The sequence below is a fragment of the Myzus persicae genome, unplaced genomic scaffold (genome assembly GCF_001856785.1).
Source record: "Myzus persicae strain clone G006 unplaced genomic scaffold, MPER_G0061.0, whole genome shotgun sequence".
Taxonomy (NCBI): domain Eukaryota; kingdom Metazoa; phylum Arthropoda; class Insecta; order Hemiptera; family Aphididae; genus Myzus; species Myzus persicae.
The window spans coordinates 622,994-645,150 of record NW_019100515.1 but is presented as its reverse complement, the minus strand read 5'-3'; the positions used below and the strand labels follow the sequence as shown (position 1 = coordinate 645,150).

Genomic DNA, 22,157 nt, shown 5'->3' with positions numbered 1-22,157 from the left:
GTCGTAAACTGCTCTTATCGTCTTGTAACAAGTTATGCAGCTTAATACTTTTTTAATGGCAATTCATTTTCTTTCGTATTAAATCTGTCAAGGGGGTCTATGTTTGCGCCTCACGAGACACGAGTCGCGACACTCGGATTATTGGAAAAGTGTAATAATTGAACTATGAAAATGAGATGATAATATACTACAAACAGCATGGCACGAAATCACGTGCACTGTGTTGAACAATAGCTTGATTGTACAAAATGTCTATCATACAATCTATAATCGATGTTAATGTAGGTAGTAGGTACACAATGTATACTTAATATTAAGACTCTTTATAGGTACACCGTAGTACCGTACACTAATACATACAAAGTTATAATGATAATATAACAATAAGTACAACATTAATACATTAAAATATACATTATTTGTATAAATAATCAATGCTACAATGGTGAAATACAATGGTATACTTATTATACTATTATAGTAAATACCAGTACACATATAAGCTAATATAAAGTCGACGAGATTCATCTACACGCTCGTGCTCCATGTCTAGGTATTGTTAAATTGTTTCAATGTCATTTATCCTATACATATATGTACCTATATAAATCTATAAACTAAATAATTATATCACGTACGTATTGCAGTCTTATTATTAATGCGTTTCCCTAGATTTTAAATTTATTCCCATGAAATTTGTGATGATAATACTACCATAGGTACTGTCCATACCTCACACAACATTATTTCATTAAACAATTAATAAATTAACATAATTAGGTTAAATCTCAACATTTCCTAATTATTGGACAGTGAACACTAATGATATCTTCGAGGTCAAATTGACATTAAAACAAAGTTTGACGTTTCCACCTTCCATCAGAAATAATGTTAAAATGTAATTCATAGTTTTATTGAATATTGATGAATGTTGTATTATTATATTCCAGATAAGAGTAACGCACATTTTGATATGAGGATGACGTAAGGTATTATATTATTCTAACAAACAATGACTTAGTATTTACTAATAAAAATACATTTTTAATACATTTTACACTAGATGTATAACTATTCCCTTTACTTAGTAATAAGTAATACCTACACTAATTTAAATAATAAATCATAATATGACATACGTACGAATAAATAAATAATATAAATTGCTAAAATTAAATTATTCTAAAATATAGAAATGATCAAAAGTACAACTGTTCAGTTGTATAAAATACTTTGCATTTTTTGTAATTAGGTATCTGATAACATTCTTTACAATTAAAAATTCATAATAAATTAAGTCTTAGCGATTTATTGTAGTCCCACAGTTATTAATTACTGAATTCCTATCTATCTAGTATCAGTAGTTAGTAGCCAGTATTAGGTACTATATCTTCCCACAACAACAGTCAACAGACAACAATACAACAATGGTACATACAACACAGCCATTTCTAAACCACAGAGTAGGTAATAACTAGTAACTAATACAAATATACGTTCTACTAATATTAATCATAATATATTATACAATATTTTCATAAGTCTGTCGTCTGTGGTCTAAGAATGTCAAGATATCGAACCAAATTATTAGCACATACGAATAACATAAATATTTTTTCTTCAAACAATTTTCTCGAATACTATTACTCAATATCCACGTTATCAGGTACCTAAATTAACCATAGCAAGTTTTGACGCATTTTACTGTACAATGATTATTGAACTGATTAGAAAGTTTGGTGTTTCGCTGAATCAGTAAAATATGTATGACTTCTTCCAATTAAAGTGTATATTTTGATATATCGCAATACTCGCAATTATAATGAATTTCAACATTTTTCTTTTCTTTTCATTTCATACCATATTTGATACAAAAAATATTAACAATGTATCCGAAAGCATTCAGAAACTAGTAACTACCTAGTAGGTCCCTACCATTGGTTTTACTCAAGCCATAAAAGTAATACCTATTAAAATAAAATGCATATTTTTTTTTAAGTCAACGACTGCTCATATAACTTATAAGGAAAAAATAATTAATGTACCTATAGAGAGTATAAACTATATAGTATATAAAGTAATAGGTCTTCGTTATTTCATTACATTCAATAAATCAGAATAATATTTTTACAATCTCGAGGAGAAAATTAAAAATTATCAATTATATTTCAACTGAAGGCTAAAACCACAAAAAGTAACAACTAAAACTAGAGCACTTTAAAAAAGACACAAAGTATAAAAAAAAAAGTAGCAAAATTTAAGATTCCTATATTATTAATATAATATTTATTTGTTTATGGTTCTCTCTGGACAGCAACTCGCCAATATCTAACTGAAATAAATATCTTCACTAATAAAAAACCATGCAGATGAAATTTGGTTTAAAACTGACAAAAAAAAATCAGAACTTTTTCACTCCCATCCCTCCAACATTATCCAACTTCATAATGACAATATATTCTCAGAATGTGTAAAAAACTATCTACTTGTCCCCCTGCCGCTTTTTGAACCCCCTAAGCAGTTCTCACCATGTGAAGTCCAGCACTACTTAGTACTTATAAATGTCCCTCCTTTCATACACCCCACTCCCATCATGCCGTCATCATACATTCATATTGTCCGATAAATTTCCTTGTGTGAAAAACTAGTTATAAAGAGTATTTCATTGTTAATATTATAGGGAATAGCTAAACAAGCAAATCTTTTTTTTTAAAAAAACCATATAATAGTAAGTAAGTTTCTTTTAATATAAATAAATAGGCCTAAACTTCTGACGAGAATCAACTGCAATTTGTTTGCATAGAACGATTTAGTTTTTCTTTTAAATGTCACCGCGTTATTTTTATACTTTTATACTAAATTTAACTTATCTCCCTATAAGTATTATAAAATATTTTTAAATAAAATATAAAATATACATACTATTATATTAATATATTATGCATTATGCATTAATATTTGATTAACTACATAATATATTCCTATTATAGTATAATAATATAAGTAGGTTATAAAACACAGCTAGTACACCTGCTGCAATATTAATAGTTACAATAATTACATTATAGATAAGTTTATGAAAGTGGTGAACATAATATATTTTATTAATAGACTAAAGTAGTATAGTATTAGATACATCCATCTTGTGTTAGACATTTATTTAAATATGAACGAATGCGTTAATCCAAAACACACAGATTATATAGAAAACCACTTTGATAGTTTGATAACACTCAAGAACTTCATAAAATATAGCTAAAATATAGAATTATTTTTAAAAAAATTAGAAGAAATATGACATAGCTAGATATTACTGTACCACATAATATTATACTTGTATAATAGGTCATTATTGTGTAGGTTGGTAAACTGCCAGGTAGGTAAGTTAAAACCACACAATTATATAATATATGGTAATAAATTATAATACAATAATATAGTATGGAAGTGAACATTTTTAAATTCATAACCTTTCAACTTGTAACGAAAGCAAATCTTTTTTTTGTTTTGACTTATTATGTTATACAATGATTAATTATTATTATGTACATGGTTGACGGATGCTGATCGATGGAATTTGGAATCAGATTTAGAGGCGTTATCTGCATAATAGCTAATAATTAATATATGTACGATGGTTTAAACACGATTATACTTATGTCTTTATATAACGAATATATATATATAACAAGTAAGTATATTGGTATAAATAATATAGGATCAAAAAGTCACGTCGACACAGAAAATTATATTCCAATGAGGATTTGTTGCAATGATCACGAATGTACAGGAAAAAAATTATTTTTCATGGTATATTAGTAGATACAAAAGCAAAAAAATAACATAATAGCTACTTTAATTAATATTGATAACACAAAATTTAAACGCATTTATACTATGCTGATTGCTGACCAAGCATACTACTGATCTATTATTGAAGACTGAAATATATAATATAAGGAATTGGTAATTGGTATATTCTAAATGAAATAATGCATAAGGCAGCCGGTGTTGATATAAAAATAAAATACACTTCAGAAATAATGATCTTGTTCTATAGAAGCAACCAAATTTAATTTTGATTTTTTTTAATTAATAAAGGGAAATTTTATACATCCCGCATTGAAATCCATTTTTCAATATTTTAATCTCAAACTTAATAAAGTATTAAAAAAAAAAAAGTTTTAAGCTTTTTTTACAAACTATTTTAACAATTATTTGAAATTAAGTAAAAAAACCAATATACAATGCAGGGTTTAGAGTGCTCTATGTTATCAATTAAAAAATAATTTATCTGAAAATATTCAGTTGACAATGACCATCCTCATTACTGTGAAGTGATTTTTGGTGTCGATACGGTCAACTAAATATTTTGTTATTAATTGTTCCTTAATACTTTATTAGTATACGTAAGTATTGGGTCTGATGTCATATTTTACTTGCAGCCTTCATAGATCTGTTATGGTGGTTGGCGACATCACAAGGGATACGTTAAAAACAAAAGCCAAAGATATTGGGTCAAAGGATGCAATATGTATTATGGTATTATGAATAATTCATAATATCTATGTCTTATATACATCATTAGGTAGGTATCCGTAGCCAGATTTAGTTGTTGGTTTTTTTTTTTTTTTGGGGGGGGGGTACAATATTTTATTGCTGGAGCTAGGGTACTACCGAGAATAATAAGTTTGATATTTTAGAGGGGGGCCTAAGTCCTAAAGCCCCCTCCCCCCATCTTGGCTACAGCCCTAGTAGGTATGTTTGTGTCTGCACAAAAAATACTGAGGTGACTAAAAACAAGTACACAAATTCAATAAAATAATAATCTAAAATATTAAAATAGTTCTAGTTTTTAGTATTTATATATTTGAATTTTGAACAGTGTTTTTAAATTTAACACAATTACATCTAGTGACTAGAAACAATAATTACTGCGTCACAAGGATTTATCAATTTTCTAAATAGTAGTATGGCAACCGTATTTAGTTTAAGTCCTAAAGACCAGATACGCTTTGAAGTTTAAACGCGACCAAAATACATTTCTAAACTTTATTGCCTTCAAAATGAACATTTATTATTAATCCTCGCGATTATCGCAACACGAGACGTTTCCAAGCTTCAACCGGTACGCCACTAGGTAATCTACCTAAACTATATTCAGGTTTAAAGTGTTAATAACTCCAGTTAAATATCTCATTGTTTTTAACAAGTGAACCCCAAACACTCTAAAAGCCTAACCTATATGGACTACAGTTAACAACGTGATTACTTTAAAGGTGAACATTAATTTAATCAAAAAATATTTGGAGATATGTTTATTATATAATTGGAAGTTACATAGAAATATAGTAATATATTATAATATAATTTTTGATTTAATTTATTTTTGAGCAATGGCCCAACATTTTATCAGGTATACCTGTGCTTCTCCACTGTCTCCACTCCGCTAATCAAAGTTTAAATATTCATAAGTCATTATGATATAAGTTATAAGCTTATTACTAATTAATTACCCGCCCGAAAGTTCGATTTTGTTCATACAAGTACTTAGAAAAATATTCTAAGAATAAATATAAAATTAAAAAATATGATGTCATTCAAAAACATAAAAAAAAAAAAATTAATATAAATAATTTTTAAAAAAATTAAATATTTTTATTGTCTTGCAATGACTTCAAATTATCTAAAAACAATATTTCTAAAAATATTAAAAATTTTCGAGAAAATGAATGTTAATCTACCTATGTCACCAAGAGTTGCAACTTATAAGTTGATTTGTTGATCAAAATATAATATTATATAACATTTTATTTTTTTTTTTAGCCTTAAAGATAAATTTGTTAAGTATTTATTTTATTATTTATATTCATGCATCATCATTAGAGATTTGTTCGAGTGTTCTCAATATTGTATAACCAATTATAAATGGAAATTTGTTTTCACTACATTTTAAAAATTGTTTACCGAAGTTATGTCACAATATGAACTTAAATTTTAAATATTTTAAATTAAATAATTTAATTTTCATGATTATTATGATAAATTATTTATAGTAGAATATTCGATGTTTATTTAAATTTCATTAATTTGTAAAAGACGCTGTAGTATATACCATGTATATAGATTATAGGTACTCAATTACTAGATTATATTCAATTTTTTCCATATAATATGATACCTTTATGTTATAAGATAGGCAATTTAACTTACATCAATTAAAAAAAAATCAGTGAAGTCATTGCGGTGTATACTATATTAGCTAAGGTTTCGAGTATCTAATCATTAACTGGGTCACTGTAATGACTAATGGGTGTGTTAATTTATTTTTCCATTAATAACATGGTTCTTATGCTGGACTTTTTTTTTCCAAAAACATCGCATATATTATATACCTGTAGTAATTATAAAACTATTACATTAGATATTATTGTTGGTAATATTTGGTAAGTGAACATTGAAGTACCTTAGAAAAGTGTGAATAAGGTAGTGGTGAAAAAGCTTAATATTACATTTAACTAAATATTTTGAAAATTTGATTTTATAAAGTATTTACCTACCTACTTATGTACGTATTGACGAAAAAAGTTTCAATTTTTTATGAATAATAATTTTTGAATTACGACAAAATAACTTATATCGTTCTTTTTTGTTTACATATTTAATATTGTCAACATTTGAAGTATTTTGGACTTTAAATCTCAAAAAAATATTTTTTAAGTTTCTACATGCCATTGAGTATTTTAAATATTTATACATTTCTTTAAGAAAAATTATGAACAATCTTGTATTCAATTTTGAAGCTATTATTTCACTCAGGAAAAAAAATATTAACATAAATCGAAAATTTCAAATGTCGATTAGTACTTCAAAAAGGGTCAAAATATTTTGAAAATTGTTTTAAGTCTTGTCAAAAATTGGTGTTTTATAAATTTCAAATATTCCAGAATATTTTGAAGTTCACTATGAATGATTTGAACTCCCCAATTAGGCACAAACTAGGATGTTTTAGTTGAAACCTCCCTCAATATCTTTGTAAAATCATTGCATTCATCACTCCACTTCTTAAATTTATCAAAATTGTAATGTATTAAAGAATTTAGAACCTGTTTGTTATAACTTATAAGTTACACTGCATACGTACTGTGGACTATTCGATCAATTGATAATTAATTCAAATGTATATTTATTTTTATTGAGATTCCAGTTCAGTTCAATACCATATATTATGTTAGTTAAAATGTACATTTTAGTTAACAGTTATTATTTTCGAGTATAATATAATAATAAATGAAAATATACAGGTATATTATGAAATATAATAAGTATAACACGTACAATTATAATAATACACATTTTCCTGGGATTCGCCAAATGAATGATATTTAAATATTGCATTATGATTTTAAGCTCTAGGCAAAACAAGATAGGAAGCAACTTCGTGGCTCTACAGGTTTAGTAGCTATACAGATGTTGTATCAGTAATACCACCACTTTAAGTTGTGTATCAGACAATATCATAGTAGTCCAGTGAGATCAATTTTTCGAATTTCCTACTAAACATTATCAGATGGCAGAGTTCAGATAAAGTTAAACTATTGCTACGACAACCTAAGAGTCCTACCACATTTTTTTACTGGTACCTAGTTTTTTCTTACGTTAAGGGATACTAGATTCTAGCATACTGTAAAGAAACAATTGAGAAACGACCTGTGGAAACCATAGAATCAATCATTATCATCTTATTCATATTATGCATAATATATCTAAGTCAGTATTCATAAATTTGCCACATGAAGCTACGTTGGATCCTTTTTACTACTCAAAAGTGTTCACATAAATCATCATTTTTAGGAAAAACCAAAAACATCATCGTAATTGGAAGACTACGATATACATCGCTAAATATGTAGTAGATATTAGTATTTATAATCTATGGTAGACGGTAGTATGTACCTATACATATATTCTTCGCTGCACAAAGCACAAATAATCTGAAGTATATATTCTTTACAGTTTACACTTTAAAAAAGGCTCGTTGAAATGTACACAAAACGTTTGGCAGTACACTATCTATACAATAGAAGGATGAAATTCATTTATGTTAATTTTATGTATATAAGCCATGTATGAAGCTACATTTATAAGGCAAAGCAGCGTGAAAAATAGCAATCGGAAACAGAAAGTACAAAATTAGTGAAACATTAAAACTCAATACAAAGCGATATGACATAATAGCTGAAGTAAATTGGGATTTTTTTGGGGATTTTAATGAATGAAATAGGAGTAAGGAATAGTTTATAGACGTATCTTGGTGTCATGCTTTGGTTTGCAGCAGTCTGATATAATTTATTATATTATTACACAATAATATGTTATAACTTATAATATATATATTATACTATAAAAAAACTATTAAGCAATAGTAAAGGCCGTTATTTTAACAATAAATACATAGGATTACGGATCGTCTTATCAATAAGTTATATCTTCCAAATACCAATTAGATTTATTTTAGTTTTACATTCCAAAATTTCCAAATTACATAACATTATAACAGTATAGTGTTCTGTATTTAACACATAGTATGGGTACACATTACATGAAAAACATTAACATATTATCTACTATGTAATGACTAACGCAAACCTAATGCAATGCCCCACACGTCCAAACGACTTGGTGAAGTTCGCATCATGTTATTCATTCGTACATCATACAATAAAATCAAATTTAAGGTTAAATTAAATTCAACCGTATTTTGAGTCACACACAACAATTCAACAATTAAGATGTAAAGATTAAAATATTAAATTGACCAAGTCAAAAAAAATATTTAATCCATTTTCAAAACAAAATTTATTTTGTTTCATCACATCTAACTTAACCATTGTTTGAAATAAGCTCAAAGTCTGTTAAATGCATGTATGTAACATATTGGTAAGTAATTAACAACAAAGAACTTTTTCTAATTATTTATTTAATAATTGTATAAACATTTGTTATTATAACTTGATTCTAAATGATAACGCTTATTATAATTACAGGTCAATGAAATTGATTTATTTATAAGGGAATACAAACTGTATATTTAACTATATTTAAAAATTATAAACAATGTGTATCTTATTAGGTAGGTTATTACTAACTATCGAATAAACATTAACAATATTTGAAATTTGTAAATTATAATTATTACGACTGTTTAACCGTAAATCGATACTACATATTATATAAAATATATCATATTTATAGTATACCAATTTAATATTGTTTTGAAAAATGTATATTTTGCGCCACCCTCCCTCCTCCCAAAAAAAACCAAATCCTAGATCTACCACTGCTCATTTAAGAGCGGATTATATTTTTAATCTGGACTGGGCATGTTAACACTCTATACTCTATAGGCAATAACAACTCTCACTTCCCGGCTCCCACCCCTTAAGTGAACTATAAAAATAATGATGTTTATATAATAGGTCATCTGAGATAAGTTTTCCGTCTCCACCATGTCGCATATGTATCGGACGTCACCTCTCTCTATAATAATAATATAATGTCAAACTAGTCACAGACCACAGTATACGAATGTAAGCACTTTGTACCACACGCGTTTATAATAATATTATGTAGAATGTATGGGCCACGGCCGATGGCTGTTGTGTTGTCCAACAATTTATTTACGTGTTCTCGCTAGATTAACAAAATTATTGCTAAAATAACTCTAAACTCTAAACATATTTAATACTACGTAGATGTAGAGAGCCTAAACTGTAAATATGGTAAGTATAATTAATTATTATTTTTTGACATTTTAATCATGAGTTAACAATTAACTAATTGAATATTATTAAGTGGTGTTATATGTTTATTTTCTCATCACTTTTAGTTTATGCGATGATTTATTATTTATATGCTATCGAAATTTTACACGAAGTATAGACTAAGAGTGGATAAGTACTAAATATTATACGATTTAAGTAAATAGGTTATGGTCTATGGCTATTGGCTAATATAATATAATATTATGTCTGATTATGCACGATGCACCTTTACATTAACGGGATATCGCGATAACATGTTATTTAGCTTCAATGATCTATAAATATTGAACGGACCGATTGGCCATGAAAATCGTTCAACAATAATATCCAAGATTGCATAAAAAGAGTTAGCGAATACACACTTCGTACGTAGGTACATACCTTAAAAATAATTAGCAATTACATTTTTATCACACAAATAATATTGTATATACATATATATCAGGTGTACATAATATATTTATACGCGAATCGGTTTCTGTGCTGACTATAACTACTGAATTTAATCTGGCCTTGTTTTCAATCTCAGTTTTTGCATAAGCATTGGTATTATCTTATTTTTCCAAGCCACGCCTTCTTTTTGCGCCTTTGACCAAACTGCCTTATTTAAACGATATGCATCTTCTGCCCGAAAATTATTGACGGTCTACTATACTATAATATAGACGCGCGCGATTCCATAAAGTAGGCTATGAGAACAAGGTGAATAGAGTTTAAGGGTCATTGTTATTGATAAGATTCGAACAACATAGCACAGCAGGTAGCAGTAGTGTAAATGGAAAAATAAAAGACATAGCTCCGAGAGAGTCTTACGAGTGCGTTAGATATGTAACCATGTGGAGTAAATGTATTACAATTTATTATTAAAACAATCATCCTATTTGTTTTTATTATGAACACTTAAAAGCAATGGGTAGAGTTTCTAAGAAGTCGTTTAAAAGGTCCAGTAGACCCAGGGCCAAGTCTATGATCACGGATTGTGAAATCCAACCACTATTAAATACAGAACTGAGCAGAACAAGCATAGCGTAAGTTCAACTTTTTTATACTATACTATAGTACTACAACAGTACTATTTTTTTTTCAGAGATAATGGATTCATATTCAAATATGATTCGGAAAACAGTGATTTAGAGAATAATAAAGCACCTACAACTCAGTCAAAGGCCAATGAATTACTATATCCGTATTACTTGAGGTATGCTCGACATTCAGATACATTGTTAAATACATGTTCTAAGTAAATATAGTAAAAATTTAATAAACAGTGTAACATGAATGTAATCATTTTTCAGGTCTTTTAGTTTGGACTATGATATACTAAACAGGCCAAAATTTTATCGAAAATTACAGCCTTACATTCCATTAGGCGATACTGTAAGTTAACATTTTTCATTTTTCAGTATACAATTTCACACAAATTACTAGTTTAAAAAATATATTTAAGTTAAGAACTAAGGTATAAAATTATAAAAAACAAAATAATAAGTGTAAGTAGAACTAAATGACGGTATACTACTATCGTTAAGACTAATTAATTACTAATATTTTAGTTTTTTATATAATAATTAGGTACTTTAACCTAACATTTTATATTTTTTCTTTTCTTTTATTGGCATTTATAATTTATAAATTACGTATAACAGTACCTACGTCCATAGTAACTTAATAAATAATGAATTGATAAAATATATTATAAACTAATATTTACGATAAGGTATATACACTGATCATTAACATCTGCTACATGCGTTTTATATAAATACGAATAAAAGGTATTTAAATTAAATAATACTTTTATAATAATTTTAAATTAATTTTTAGTATAATAAAAAAATTTAAAAAACGATAAAATATGTTATTACTTATTATACATTATATATATGTATAAAAAATTATTAAAACATTTTATTTTTATACATCAATAACGTTCACACACTGCTAACCCCAGTATGGTTTCTAATGCTTTGAACCTATAGTTACGTACTATAACATGGTATACCTCGAATTTTGAAAACCGAAATATGATATAATGAGCCTTGAAAATAATATCGTATTCTACTTTTTTTGTGGTGATATTTTGAACACGAATCAGTTAATATAGAATAGAAAAATGTGTAACTAATTTTAATTTTATATTTTTGAAACGAAGTCGTATATAAATGATTATAATATTAGTTTTACACTTCTAATTTCAATAGGCAATTTATACATGTAATTGTAACCAAGACTTAAGAAAGCGATTGTGAGGTACCTATTAAATTTTAATGCATATAAAATGTTACAATCCCAATTATTTAATTTATTTAAGAACTATAAAATAAAAATATCATTATTTCTAAATATGATTAAAACTAACTGATAATAAAATACCCAACTACTCTGGACGTATAATAATAACAAAATAGGTTGTTATAGGACATAGGTATATTATATAAAGTTTAGATATTTGTCGTATATAATTAATTAATTAATTTAAAATCACAAAATAAACTTCTTATAATGAAATTTAAAAATAACAAACAGTAATTTAATGGAAAATATAAATTATATAATAAAAATAAATTAATACTCGCTTTGATGTAGGTATAGTATGTTTGGAGTGTACCGAATCATCGAGTGGTAACTCTCGAGTACTAAATATTGACTGTGTTACTGTTCAATGGTTCTTTTTTAATTTTCAATTACATATTAAAGCATTGCATGAAAATTACAATTCTGAGGGGAGCCAGCAAAAATGTATAAGAATATTTTATACTTAATAACTGCACGCACATTATACATCACCATTAGTAACTTATTTTAGATTCTGAGAGGGCGATGAATATTGATTTTACAATGATGTTTTTTTTAAATTTTTAAACTTAAAAATGCTTTGATTTCCAACTTTGAGTGTGGTTTCTGAATCGAATTTCTAGTTGATACTTTGAGGGAGTACTTCGAAGAAAAGTAAAAATTCCCAGTTAATTACAAAATAATCCGAAAAACACATAAAAAATTTGAGAAAAACCGAGATTTTTAAGCGAAACCGGTTTTCGATATTATTTTTAATAATAAAAAAATTACAAAAAATTGTAACTCAGAAACAAATAAATGTAAATACTTAAAATGTTCACCAAATATGTACTATATAATATACAATATATATATATTATAATTTTTTTACATAATATTTTGTAGCGTTTGAGCTATTTATAGACATTTGACATTTTCAATTTTTAATTTTTTTTTTTTAGTTTTAATTGTTTTTAAACGTTGATAAAAAGTTGTTTGTTGTTTTTTAAATTCAAATGGCTATAAAAAAAAACAGTGCTAATGTATTTTCAATATTTTTTGATTGCTGTATGAACTTATAAGGACCCTTGTATTAAATACTCAAGCTTTTTGTCACGGAAAATATTATCAACATAAATCGATAAAAATTAAAATATAGTCAATAAATAGCTCAAAAAGAGCCAAAATACAACAGTGGTGTAATGAGGATGTCACAAATCCAGCATTGACAAAACATTTTTAGGTAGGTGTTGATGTATTGTAATTGTCTTGCAACACCAAAAAATTCAGCTTCTTAATTTTTAAATTTGAGTTCCCTAGATATGATATTCACCACGTTTTTAGAAAACGTATTAATTTATTTGTAATATGTTCGTTACGTCTGCTTAATATTAATATACAATTTATACTTAGTTCAGAATTACTTAAAATTCAACAATATATTTTTTTTAATGGCATCTACACACATCTTTGTATTAGATGAAGGAGGCCATTGAAGTATAAACGAGATTCACCCAGTTACAAACTTAAACCGATTTTAAACCAGAAACGAACAACCACCTTCAAAGTTAAATATTAAACCATTTTTATTTCTTCAAAAGATTATACGAATACAACAATAAAATTTGTATACAAAAAATAAAACACACATGATTGTAAAACCAATAGGTACATCCGATTAAAATTTAAAATAGCTTATTAATATATATTTAAACAATAAAAATCTAAATTATTTAAATATAGTTAGGTGCTCATGACTATTCTATTATCATCTATAAATATATAGGTTTCATTAAACTGTCAAAACTCTGGTTAATGAATACAATATTATAATCTTTATGTTTCAAATTAAATAGGTTAAAAGTCTAATCTTAGTAAATATTTTTACAAAATGATTAGTGATAACTTTTTACAATACCACATTGTGTCACTTATTAAATTAACAAAAATGTGTTTAAACATTTTATAGATTACCAATGAGCCATACACCCAAAATAGTATAATTACCATGTAAGTATTTTTTTTAAACATTATATTTTATTATCGTTTATCATTTATTAAGTATTAGGTTCTTATTTGACTAGTGTATGTTTCATATAATTGTGAAAATCAATAAATCACACTATCACAGTTCAATTAGTTGTAACATCGTAATTAGTAGGTATGAGTAAATGAATATTTCTAAAAAATACTCGACATTTAAATTTTGTATAAATATATTCAATATTTACGGATATCCGTGGCAACTTGCGTGACATCACGTGGCGACATGCAATGATGTGTTCGCTTATAAAATTTACCAATACAATAAAACATAATAGTATATAACACTTACATTGTGTCTACATTTTTCATCATAGACCAAGACCATAGTACATACTACATTCGAGTCCTAATACGTGTGTCGTATTGTCTGTAGGAACCCATGGCGGGTATATAATTGGGCCAAAAACAAAATTCAGAGGATTCGAAAAATGATGTATTTATACGATATGCTCACAATCACTTTTTCTATACCTACACAGTTCATAATTATATATTTGATTAAACACTAATTATTATTATTATTATTATTATTATACACGTTACACGCGTCTACCGACTACTCTACATCAGCTATAATATATCATATGCTCGAGTGCGTTACCTTACTATTCGGTGCAGTCTGACGTCTGCCGTTGCAGTGTCATCCCCGCCGCAGAGGTTGTGAATAAACGAACGATCGTGCCGCATACATTTTTTAGAGACGGAGGGCCGCCGAGAGATAGTGAGACATGTCGTTTATAAATGTATACACCGACAATCTATGCATAATGTTTTTGTACTGTGGTTGAAGAATTACGGAACTCGTAAAAGGGCACGCTTGTATCCTATATATAAATATATATGTGCATAAATATATAATAGTGATGACCGCCGACCGGCCGGCCGGCCGGCACTCGATGAATGGGGGTAAAGCCGCGGAGCGACGTCGGCGGCGGAATGCGAGCGGTTCCCCGAGACTAACACGTAGACGGTGGCGGCGGCGGCGAAAAGGGGTTTATTGATCTGCCAAACTAACCCCGGAGAGTCTGGGGTCGTTGCACCTCACGCACGCCGGGTCTACCCGTAGGGTTCAACAACCCGTGAAATATAGCGGCGGGTACAGGGCTTACTTATTTGTGTGCGTATATATTGTGTGTATATATAATATATATATAGATTATATTATAATATTATAATGATGAGTAATTATATAGGGCACTCAAATTTTCGAAATAAAAACACACGATTATTTTCAACCGAGTTCCGTCCCGAGTTACAAAATATAATTATCACGAAAATTATTGTGCCCGAGGTCAGTGACATATTTACATTGTGAACGACAGGGGGTTGGGATAGGATACCATACGATTATTATTCGCTCATACATAACAAACGTCGTATAAATGAAACTTATTATATAGAATTCGAATTTTTGGTTTTAGAAACACCATCATATTTCTATAAATCATCAAGATAATTATTTGAGTTCATTCATTAACCCGGTATACGTACCTACCGATCAATGTTATAAAACATTTTTTTTTTAATTAACTATTTACATTTTTTCTAATTACTGACAAATAATATATATTATACATGTATATATTTTTTTAATGGAGTATAAACGCTAAACGAAAGTTACAAAATGGTTAACAAACATAATAGGTAAAGTAATAGATCCAAGATATAAGTTATTTATTATTGACTACAAGTTCTGAACGTGCAGTAAATGGTGGTTATGGACGTACCTACAATGTGATGTGACTTGAGACAAATAAAGGAAACTGATGGCGATGGCGGGTAAAATAAAAAAGAAACTCTAAACGAGATTCTTACAAGAACATCTGGAGTATTCAAAGCTATTTAAAAGGGAATTAATAAACTGTTGGTCAGCTTCAATGTCGTTAGGAAAAAGCATGAATATGATGTAGGACTTCACGAATAATTAAAGTCATGGTGGGTAGCTGGGAAATTAAGAATATAAGAACAATATTAAAATACAAATCTATTTTGAACAGTTTCAAGGCGAGGTTTTGCAAGGAAAGGGTGGAAAACAACCACACCATATTTTGGAAGAGGTCTTACAAGTACAAAGTATAAAGTTCGGAGTCAGTCGACTGATTTAAAATTGTTGTCGCTAAATTTAATGAAATCTATAAGACTTCTAATACTCCTATTTACGGAAATGTTGATGAGGTGTTCTAAGGAACGAGAGAAAGAGTAGACAGAAACTCATTGGTGTTGAAAATAATTCAGAAAAGAAGAACGAACTGGGGTGGAGGAAATCTGGGGAAAGAATTTCCACTTCCTCAAATTGAAAGTTAAACTAATGTTAGTGACTCAGCGGCCGTTTTATAAGCTACGTATATGCTGTATTATTCAAGTATGCACTAATTGAAGTCAACAATTAAAAAACTAACAACATTCAACTATCGGTCGTAACTTTTTTGTTGTCACCTCTACTATGGTAGATCTCTGCTGAAATGATCGTAGGTAGTCCTCTATATTTATGCGACATGCCATTAGCATTAGAACTTATAGGATTTCCCTAACGGAATAAGCTACTAAAGCGGCCCATACTCGATCAAAATTAGAGACATCAATAAGAACGCGACAATAAATAGGTACCGAAACGGTTTTGATATTTTCAATATTATGATCGTGTTAGGGCTGTTTTAATCAAAACCAAGATATTTGGCGAATTTTTAGGTATCGGCGGCAACTCTATAGGTTCTATGGTTCTATGTATATGGTTTTGGATCTGCAACATAAATATTAAATAATATACGCAAAACGAACCTATATGTATTATATTAAGTTTAGCAATTAGCCTACCCCACCCCCAAAAGAAATCCTTCATAGAAAATTTGAGCTATACACTATCTAAAAACACGAACAATTTTAGTGTACAACATTAGATATTTATTCGTCGTAAAAGTAGAATACTTACCAATCAACAACTGGGTACTTATATGTTCATAACCCCACAAATATATTTTTTATTTTGTAGACAAATTTCAAAAAAATACCGACATATTACGATAAGTGCCGAATCAACGTGTACACATATTTATAATTTATTTGATCGATAGATTGACTAGACTAGGTATTATAAATAATATAATATTTGATTTTAGTTTCGCAATATGGAACACAATAATGGGAACATCCCTATTGGCAATGCCTTGGAGCGTGGAACGTGCAGGACTAGTGATGGGGTTATTACTAATGTTCATCATAGCTGCACTATGCTTATACACGTCCAATCGCATTCTTAGAGTGCAAGTACTTCACGGTAAATATGTTTCGAAAATCATGATTAATTAATGGCCCACCACCCACGAATAGAATTTATAAGAGACAACTGATAGGTGCTTTCATACCTTTTTTTCCGTTCAAAAAACTAGAAACGGGAGAAAACTGTTTAGCACAATAATTCCACCCGGTTCCGTATCGTTTATTCGCCAGGTGTTTTTATACCTGGAAATGACAATGAGTGAAAAAGTTTATGTATATTGCCTACATAAAAAGCGATTGAGCAATAAAAAAATTACATTTTCTAATGTTGTGATGTTCATTTTTTTTTTAAGGAAACGATACCGGCGAAGTAGCACAATTGAGCAAAAAGTTGCTGGGCCCTTGGGCCGAAGTAATAGCGAAACTATTCTCGTTCATAATTTTACTAGGTGCCAACATAGTGTACTGGATATTGATGTCGAATTTTTTATATTATTCTGTCGGATATGTTCACGGTAAGGCAAAATCGTAATTTTTCCAGACAAAATTATAATATTATTGTGACCGACTGATAAACCTATAATCATAAAATAAACTTTTGGCGCGGCTGCAGATTTGCTCTTTGCGGACGAAAACACGGGGTCGTTCGACTTCAACACTACTAACCGTAAGTCAGAGTATTAAAATTTAAACCCACTATGCGTCTGGATAAATTGTATTCGAAATATCGAATGCCAAGGGTCATTAAGGTCGCGGCACCCTCCCAAGCCCGTATTTCTAAAAAAATGTGTATTGATGACATCCCTCCACTTTTTTGTATTTACATTTTTCATCCCTCTACTTATTTTGTCTAGAATAACGCATTCCTCCTAAGACTTGTGTTTTAAAATTAAATATTTATTATGATTTTTATATTTATATCTATGTATAAGAAAACTTTTTATTTTTCGTATAGGCCTAAATCTGAATTGTAAGGGGACATCCCTCCACTTATCTTGAGCCATTTCGACCACAGCTGACGATTGCGTTATTATGTGAACTTTTTAAGGTTTTTTTTTTTAAGTTCACAAATGGCATAAATATATGAGGGAGCTAGTTTAAAAAGTAGAGACGCTAATCACACCCCCTGGGTCCCCTACCCACCAAAAAAATTCCTTATCATATCATGTAAATTGTAATCATTTCGTTTCAGTTATATGTCCAAGCAATTCGGACTATATAAATGCTACGTCCAACACGACCAGGCAGTGGACATTATACGAACGAATTTGGGATCTCAACACAACGGTACCGATATTTCTCGTCGTGATCGTTGCCCCGCTGTTGAACTTTAGATCGGCCACGTTTTTCACGAAGTTTAATTCTTTGGGTAAATTGATGAACATGCCACTACACGCTTGGTGTAATTATATAATAGTCGCATTTGTCTCACAACTCGGCGTTTTATATTTATATATTTTTATTTTCATTGGGTAAACGATTACTGAATAATGTTGTGGATGTACAAGGTTATTCATTTTAGTTTTTTTTTTAATGTTTTCACTAGAAAATATCAATGAGTTTTTTAATTTATGTCTCTAAAAATTTTAAATTTATTCAGTTTCTTGGGACAATTTTTCTCGTAGGTAATTAAAAAAATGTTATGATTATTTAACATAATATTTACAGTTATACATTTTCAAATCTTAAATACAATTTAAAAAGAGCAATTTAATACCTATAATATAGTTAACGTCTATACTTGCATAAAAAATAATAGGAACAAATAGTTTAAAAACTTAAAAAACAAATTTGTCATAAATATAATATATAATATATTTATTGACGGCGATGAACACGGTAAAACACTTTGTATCACTGTATAGGTATAGGACGATTCACCAAGAATGCTCATTCCATATTTTTATTTAGTTATTTGTACTACTTAAGGAGTATTTTGTGGAGACTCAAACTTCTGTTTCTCAAATGACAACGCCCTTTTTCTAGTACAAATTATTTAACGGATATATTTTTGTGGGAAATGTATCACAATAAAAATTCAAAGGAGTGCCTCACGAGTTATTTATCATTGAATTCTAAGGACAATAGGCTCATGATAATGGGTTTGGAAGATGTTGGGGAATAGCTATTTGAACATTAATTTAGTACCTGATTGATATTAATTTATCAATATTTATAGTTTGTAAAAATGGTCTAAATATAATAAATACTAGATTCAATTCTTATTTTTGTAAAACCATTTTTAAGGACCATTATTCTTATTTTAAACATTTTGATAACTGGGAAACTACTCATTCGAGTTTTGATTTAGGAACATAAAAGTTTTCAAAAAAATTACTCACTAACTAATTTACAGTAGAAACTAGAAAGGGTGTTTTCATTTGAAAAATAGAAGTTTAAATTGCCACTGGATAACCTTAAGCGAGCAAATGGATTTGAGGAGTATTTAAAAATTCCAAAAATTAAAATTTGAAAAAATGGAAGTGAGCATGCTTAGTGAATTACTCTGTATATACTTAAATAGATTTAAATTGATTTTCTAGGAACTCTGGCTGTGCTGTATCTATTCATATTTGTCCTAATAAAATCATATAGTTGGGGAATAAATATGTCTGCACCAACTATAGAAGGATTAACAGATTATTCTGAATTTTATAAAAACACATTTCCTGCAACGTCTGGTATGCTTACATTATCGATGTTCATACATAATATTATCATTACGATAATGAGAAATAATGAAAATCAAAAACATAATGCAAGTAACTATATTATTATTTTAAAATCAAATACTAACTTTGAAATTGTTTTCATTACATTTAGGGCCGTGATCTATCAATAGCATTCACTCTTGTTCTCCTAACATATATATTAATTGGAATTACTTTCTATGTATGTTTTCCATTAGCTAAATCATGCATCGAGGATGTAAGTATAATATAATAACTACTAATATTATACAAATTATATTCTAATAAGCACTCTGGGGCCAAAGTACAAAGTTTGCCAAAAGTCGATAATATGACTTATGAGCTATAAATCTATTGTAGATAATAAAATACAATGTACATAATATAGTACATCTTAAATAAACTAGAATAAGAAATAAGAATACACATTTTAAAATTCAAATTTTAACAAATTATTTTTTACCTACTTTATAAAGAAATTATATAATAACTGAACTTAATTTATTTGTCAAATGTCAATCTTATAACAATAAAATAAAAAATTATTAGTATTTTTTTTAATTTAGAACAATTTAAATTGGCATTTCTATTTCTATTAGTTAAATAACATTTTTGTACATTAACAGATGTAATTCTATAAATCAGTCACTTCATTAACCATTAAAATGGACTTCATACCCACATGTATTGTCATTTAACTCTAACTTCACAAAGCAAATTACAACATACAACATAACAAACCTGTGTCAGAAGAACCGATTTTGTGATGTAAACATTAATATAGAATGAATCTCAAGTTTTAAGTTGGTTTTTTACAATATTTTAATTTCTAAGCATGTTTTAAGCAATTTTAAAATGCAATATTATACACACTGATAACTTCTATAACAAATTTTCATAAAAAGTGCAAGAACGTAGTACAAATGCAAAAAATGTTCTATACAACTTATACCTAACTTTAAGTTTAATCATAGAATAATTTGTCCTAATATTAAAGCTGACAATACAAAACTGGTTCTGCTAAATGCAAATTTGATATGTTGTATCAAGTTTACAGTTCTTTGTAAGACAGAGACAACACATGTGTGACCTCCCCTTAATGTTAACATTTAATAAGAGTAAGTTGTGTTAACTATTAAATATTAACAATAAGCAAAGAAAAATATTGAACAATAATTTTGAATGCCATGTTACTAAAATGAAACATAAACCATTAAATCAAGCCTCAATTTCAAAGATAATTGATGATAATATTTTGACTTTTACAAGTTTTTAAACTAATTCATAACTAATCAAGGCAGCATAAAATATAAGTCTAGTACAGTCTTAAAAACTATTTCTGTGACTATTAGTTTCGTTTTTGTTTTTACCATCTAACTTATAGTTACAGTTAAGTTAATACATTATGGTACTTGAAAGTGGAATCACACATAATTGTTAATTATTATGCTTTAAATATTTAATTGTATGTACATAATAACAGTAATAAGTGGGTTGCTAATATCTTTTGGTTTTTTTCAGAATTTTTTGAACAATTTTCCTAGAACAGATGTATTTAGCATCATTGCTAGAGTTTTTCTATTCTTTCAATTATTGACTGTCTATCCTTTGATATCATACATGCTACGAGTACAAGTGTTTGCAGCTCTTGAGCTATCAATCTACCCCAGTGTTTTACACGTTATTGCACTTAATTGTTTTGTAATTTTCATATGCATATTATTTGCAATCTTCATGCCACATATAGGAACAGTAATACGGTAAGAAAATCCTTATTTTTCTGTTTGTGTTCCTATGTTTTCTTAATTAAATCTGTACATAACAATATATTACTGTATTTTCCTTAGATTTAGTGGAGCAATTTGTGGATTTGTCTACATATATACATTACCAACCATGTTACATTTGGCATCACAGAGAAGGCGCAATCTTTTAACATTTGGTTCAGTCATTTTTCACATTTCAATATCATTAATCGGACTAGCTAATCTAATTGCTCAATTTTTCGTTTGAAAAATAACTTTAAATTTTGTTTAAAAAAGTTTAAAGTAAAACCTGTAAATTATTATTGAAATTAATATAGCCAATTTATTTTCATATTCATTAA

General features: G+C 28.1%; 2 protein-coding genes across 4 annotated transcripts in view; one reads left to right on the top strand and one right to left on the bottom strand.

Moving 5' to 3' along the window:
• Positions 1 to 15,023, bottom strand: part of LOC111029772 (phosphoglucomutase) — a 21,341-nt gene extending 6,318 nt beyond the window's left edge. The window contains exon 1 of the mRNA XM_022308930.1: positions 14,746 to 15,023. The gene's annotated coding sequence lies outside the window, so the exon portion shown is untranslated. The remainder of the gene's footprint in view (positions 1 to 14,745) is intronic.
• LOC111029778 (sodium-coupled neutral amino acid transporter 9-like) lies at positions 8,923 to 22,157 on the top strand. Of its 3 annotated transcripts, none has more exons than XM_022308960.1 (13): positions 8,923 to 8,940; positions 10,732 to 10,852; positions 10,912 to 11,022; positions 11,120 to 11,201; positions 14,068 to 14,108; positions 17,261 to 17,418; positions 17,714 to 17,875; positions 17,974 to 18,027; positions 18,553 to 18,729; positions 19,904 to 20,118; positions 20,184 to 20,288; positions 21,572 to 21,810; positions 21,898 to 22,157. In XM_022308960.1, the coding sequence occupies exons 2-13, from the start codon at positions 10,734 to 10,736 to the stop codon at positions 22,061 to 22,063; spliced, it is 1,629 nt and encodes a 542-aa protein (XP_022164652.1). In that variant the 5' UTR covers positions 8,923 to 8,940; positions 10,732 to 10,733; the 3' UTR covers positions 22,064 to 22,157. The 3 variants fall into 3 exon arrangements, with proteins under 3 accessions (XP_022164652.1, XP_022164644.1, XP_022164636.1); XM_022308952.1 differs by lacking the exon at positions 8,923 to 8,940 and adding an exon at positions 9,324 to 9,782; XM_022308944.1 differs by lacking the exon at positions 8,923 to 8,940 and having other exon boundaries at positions 9,878 to 10,852.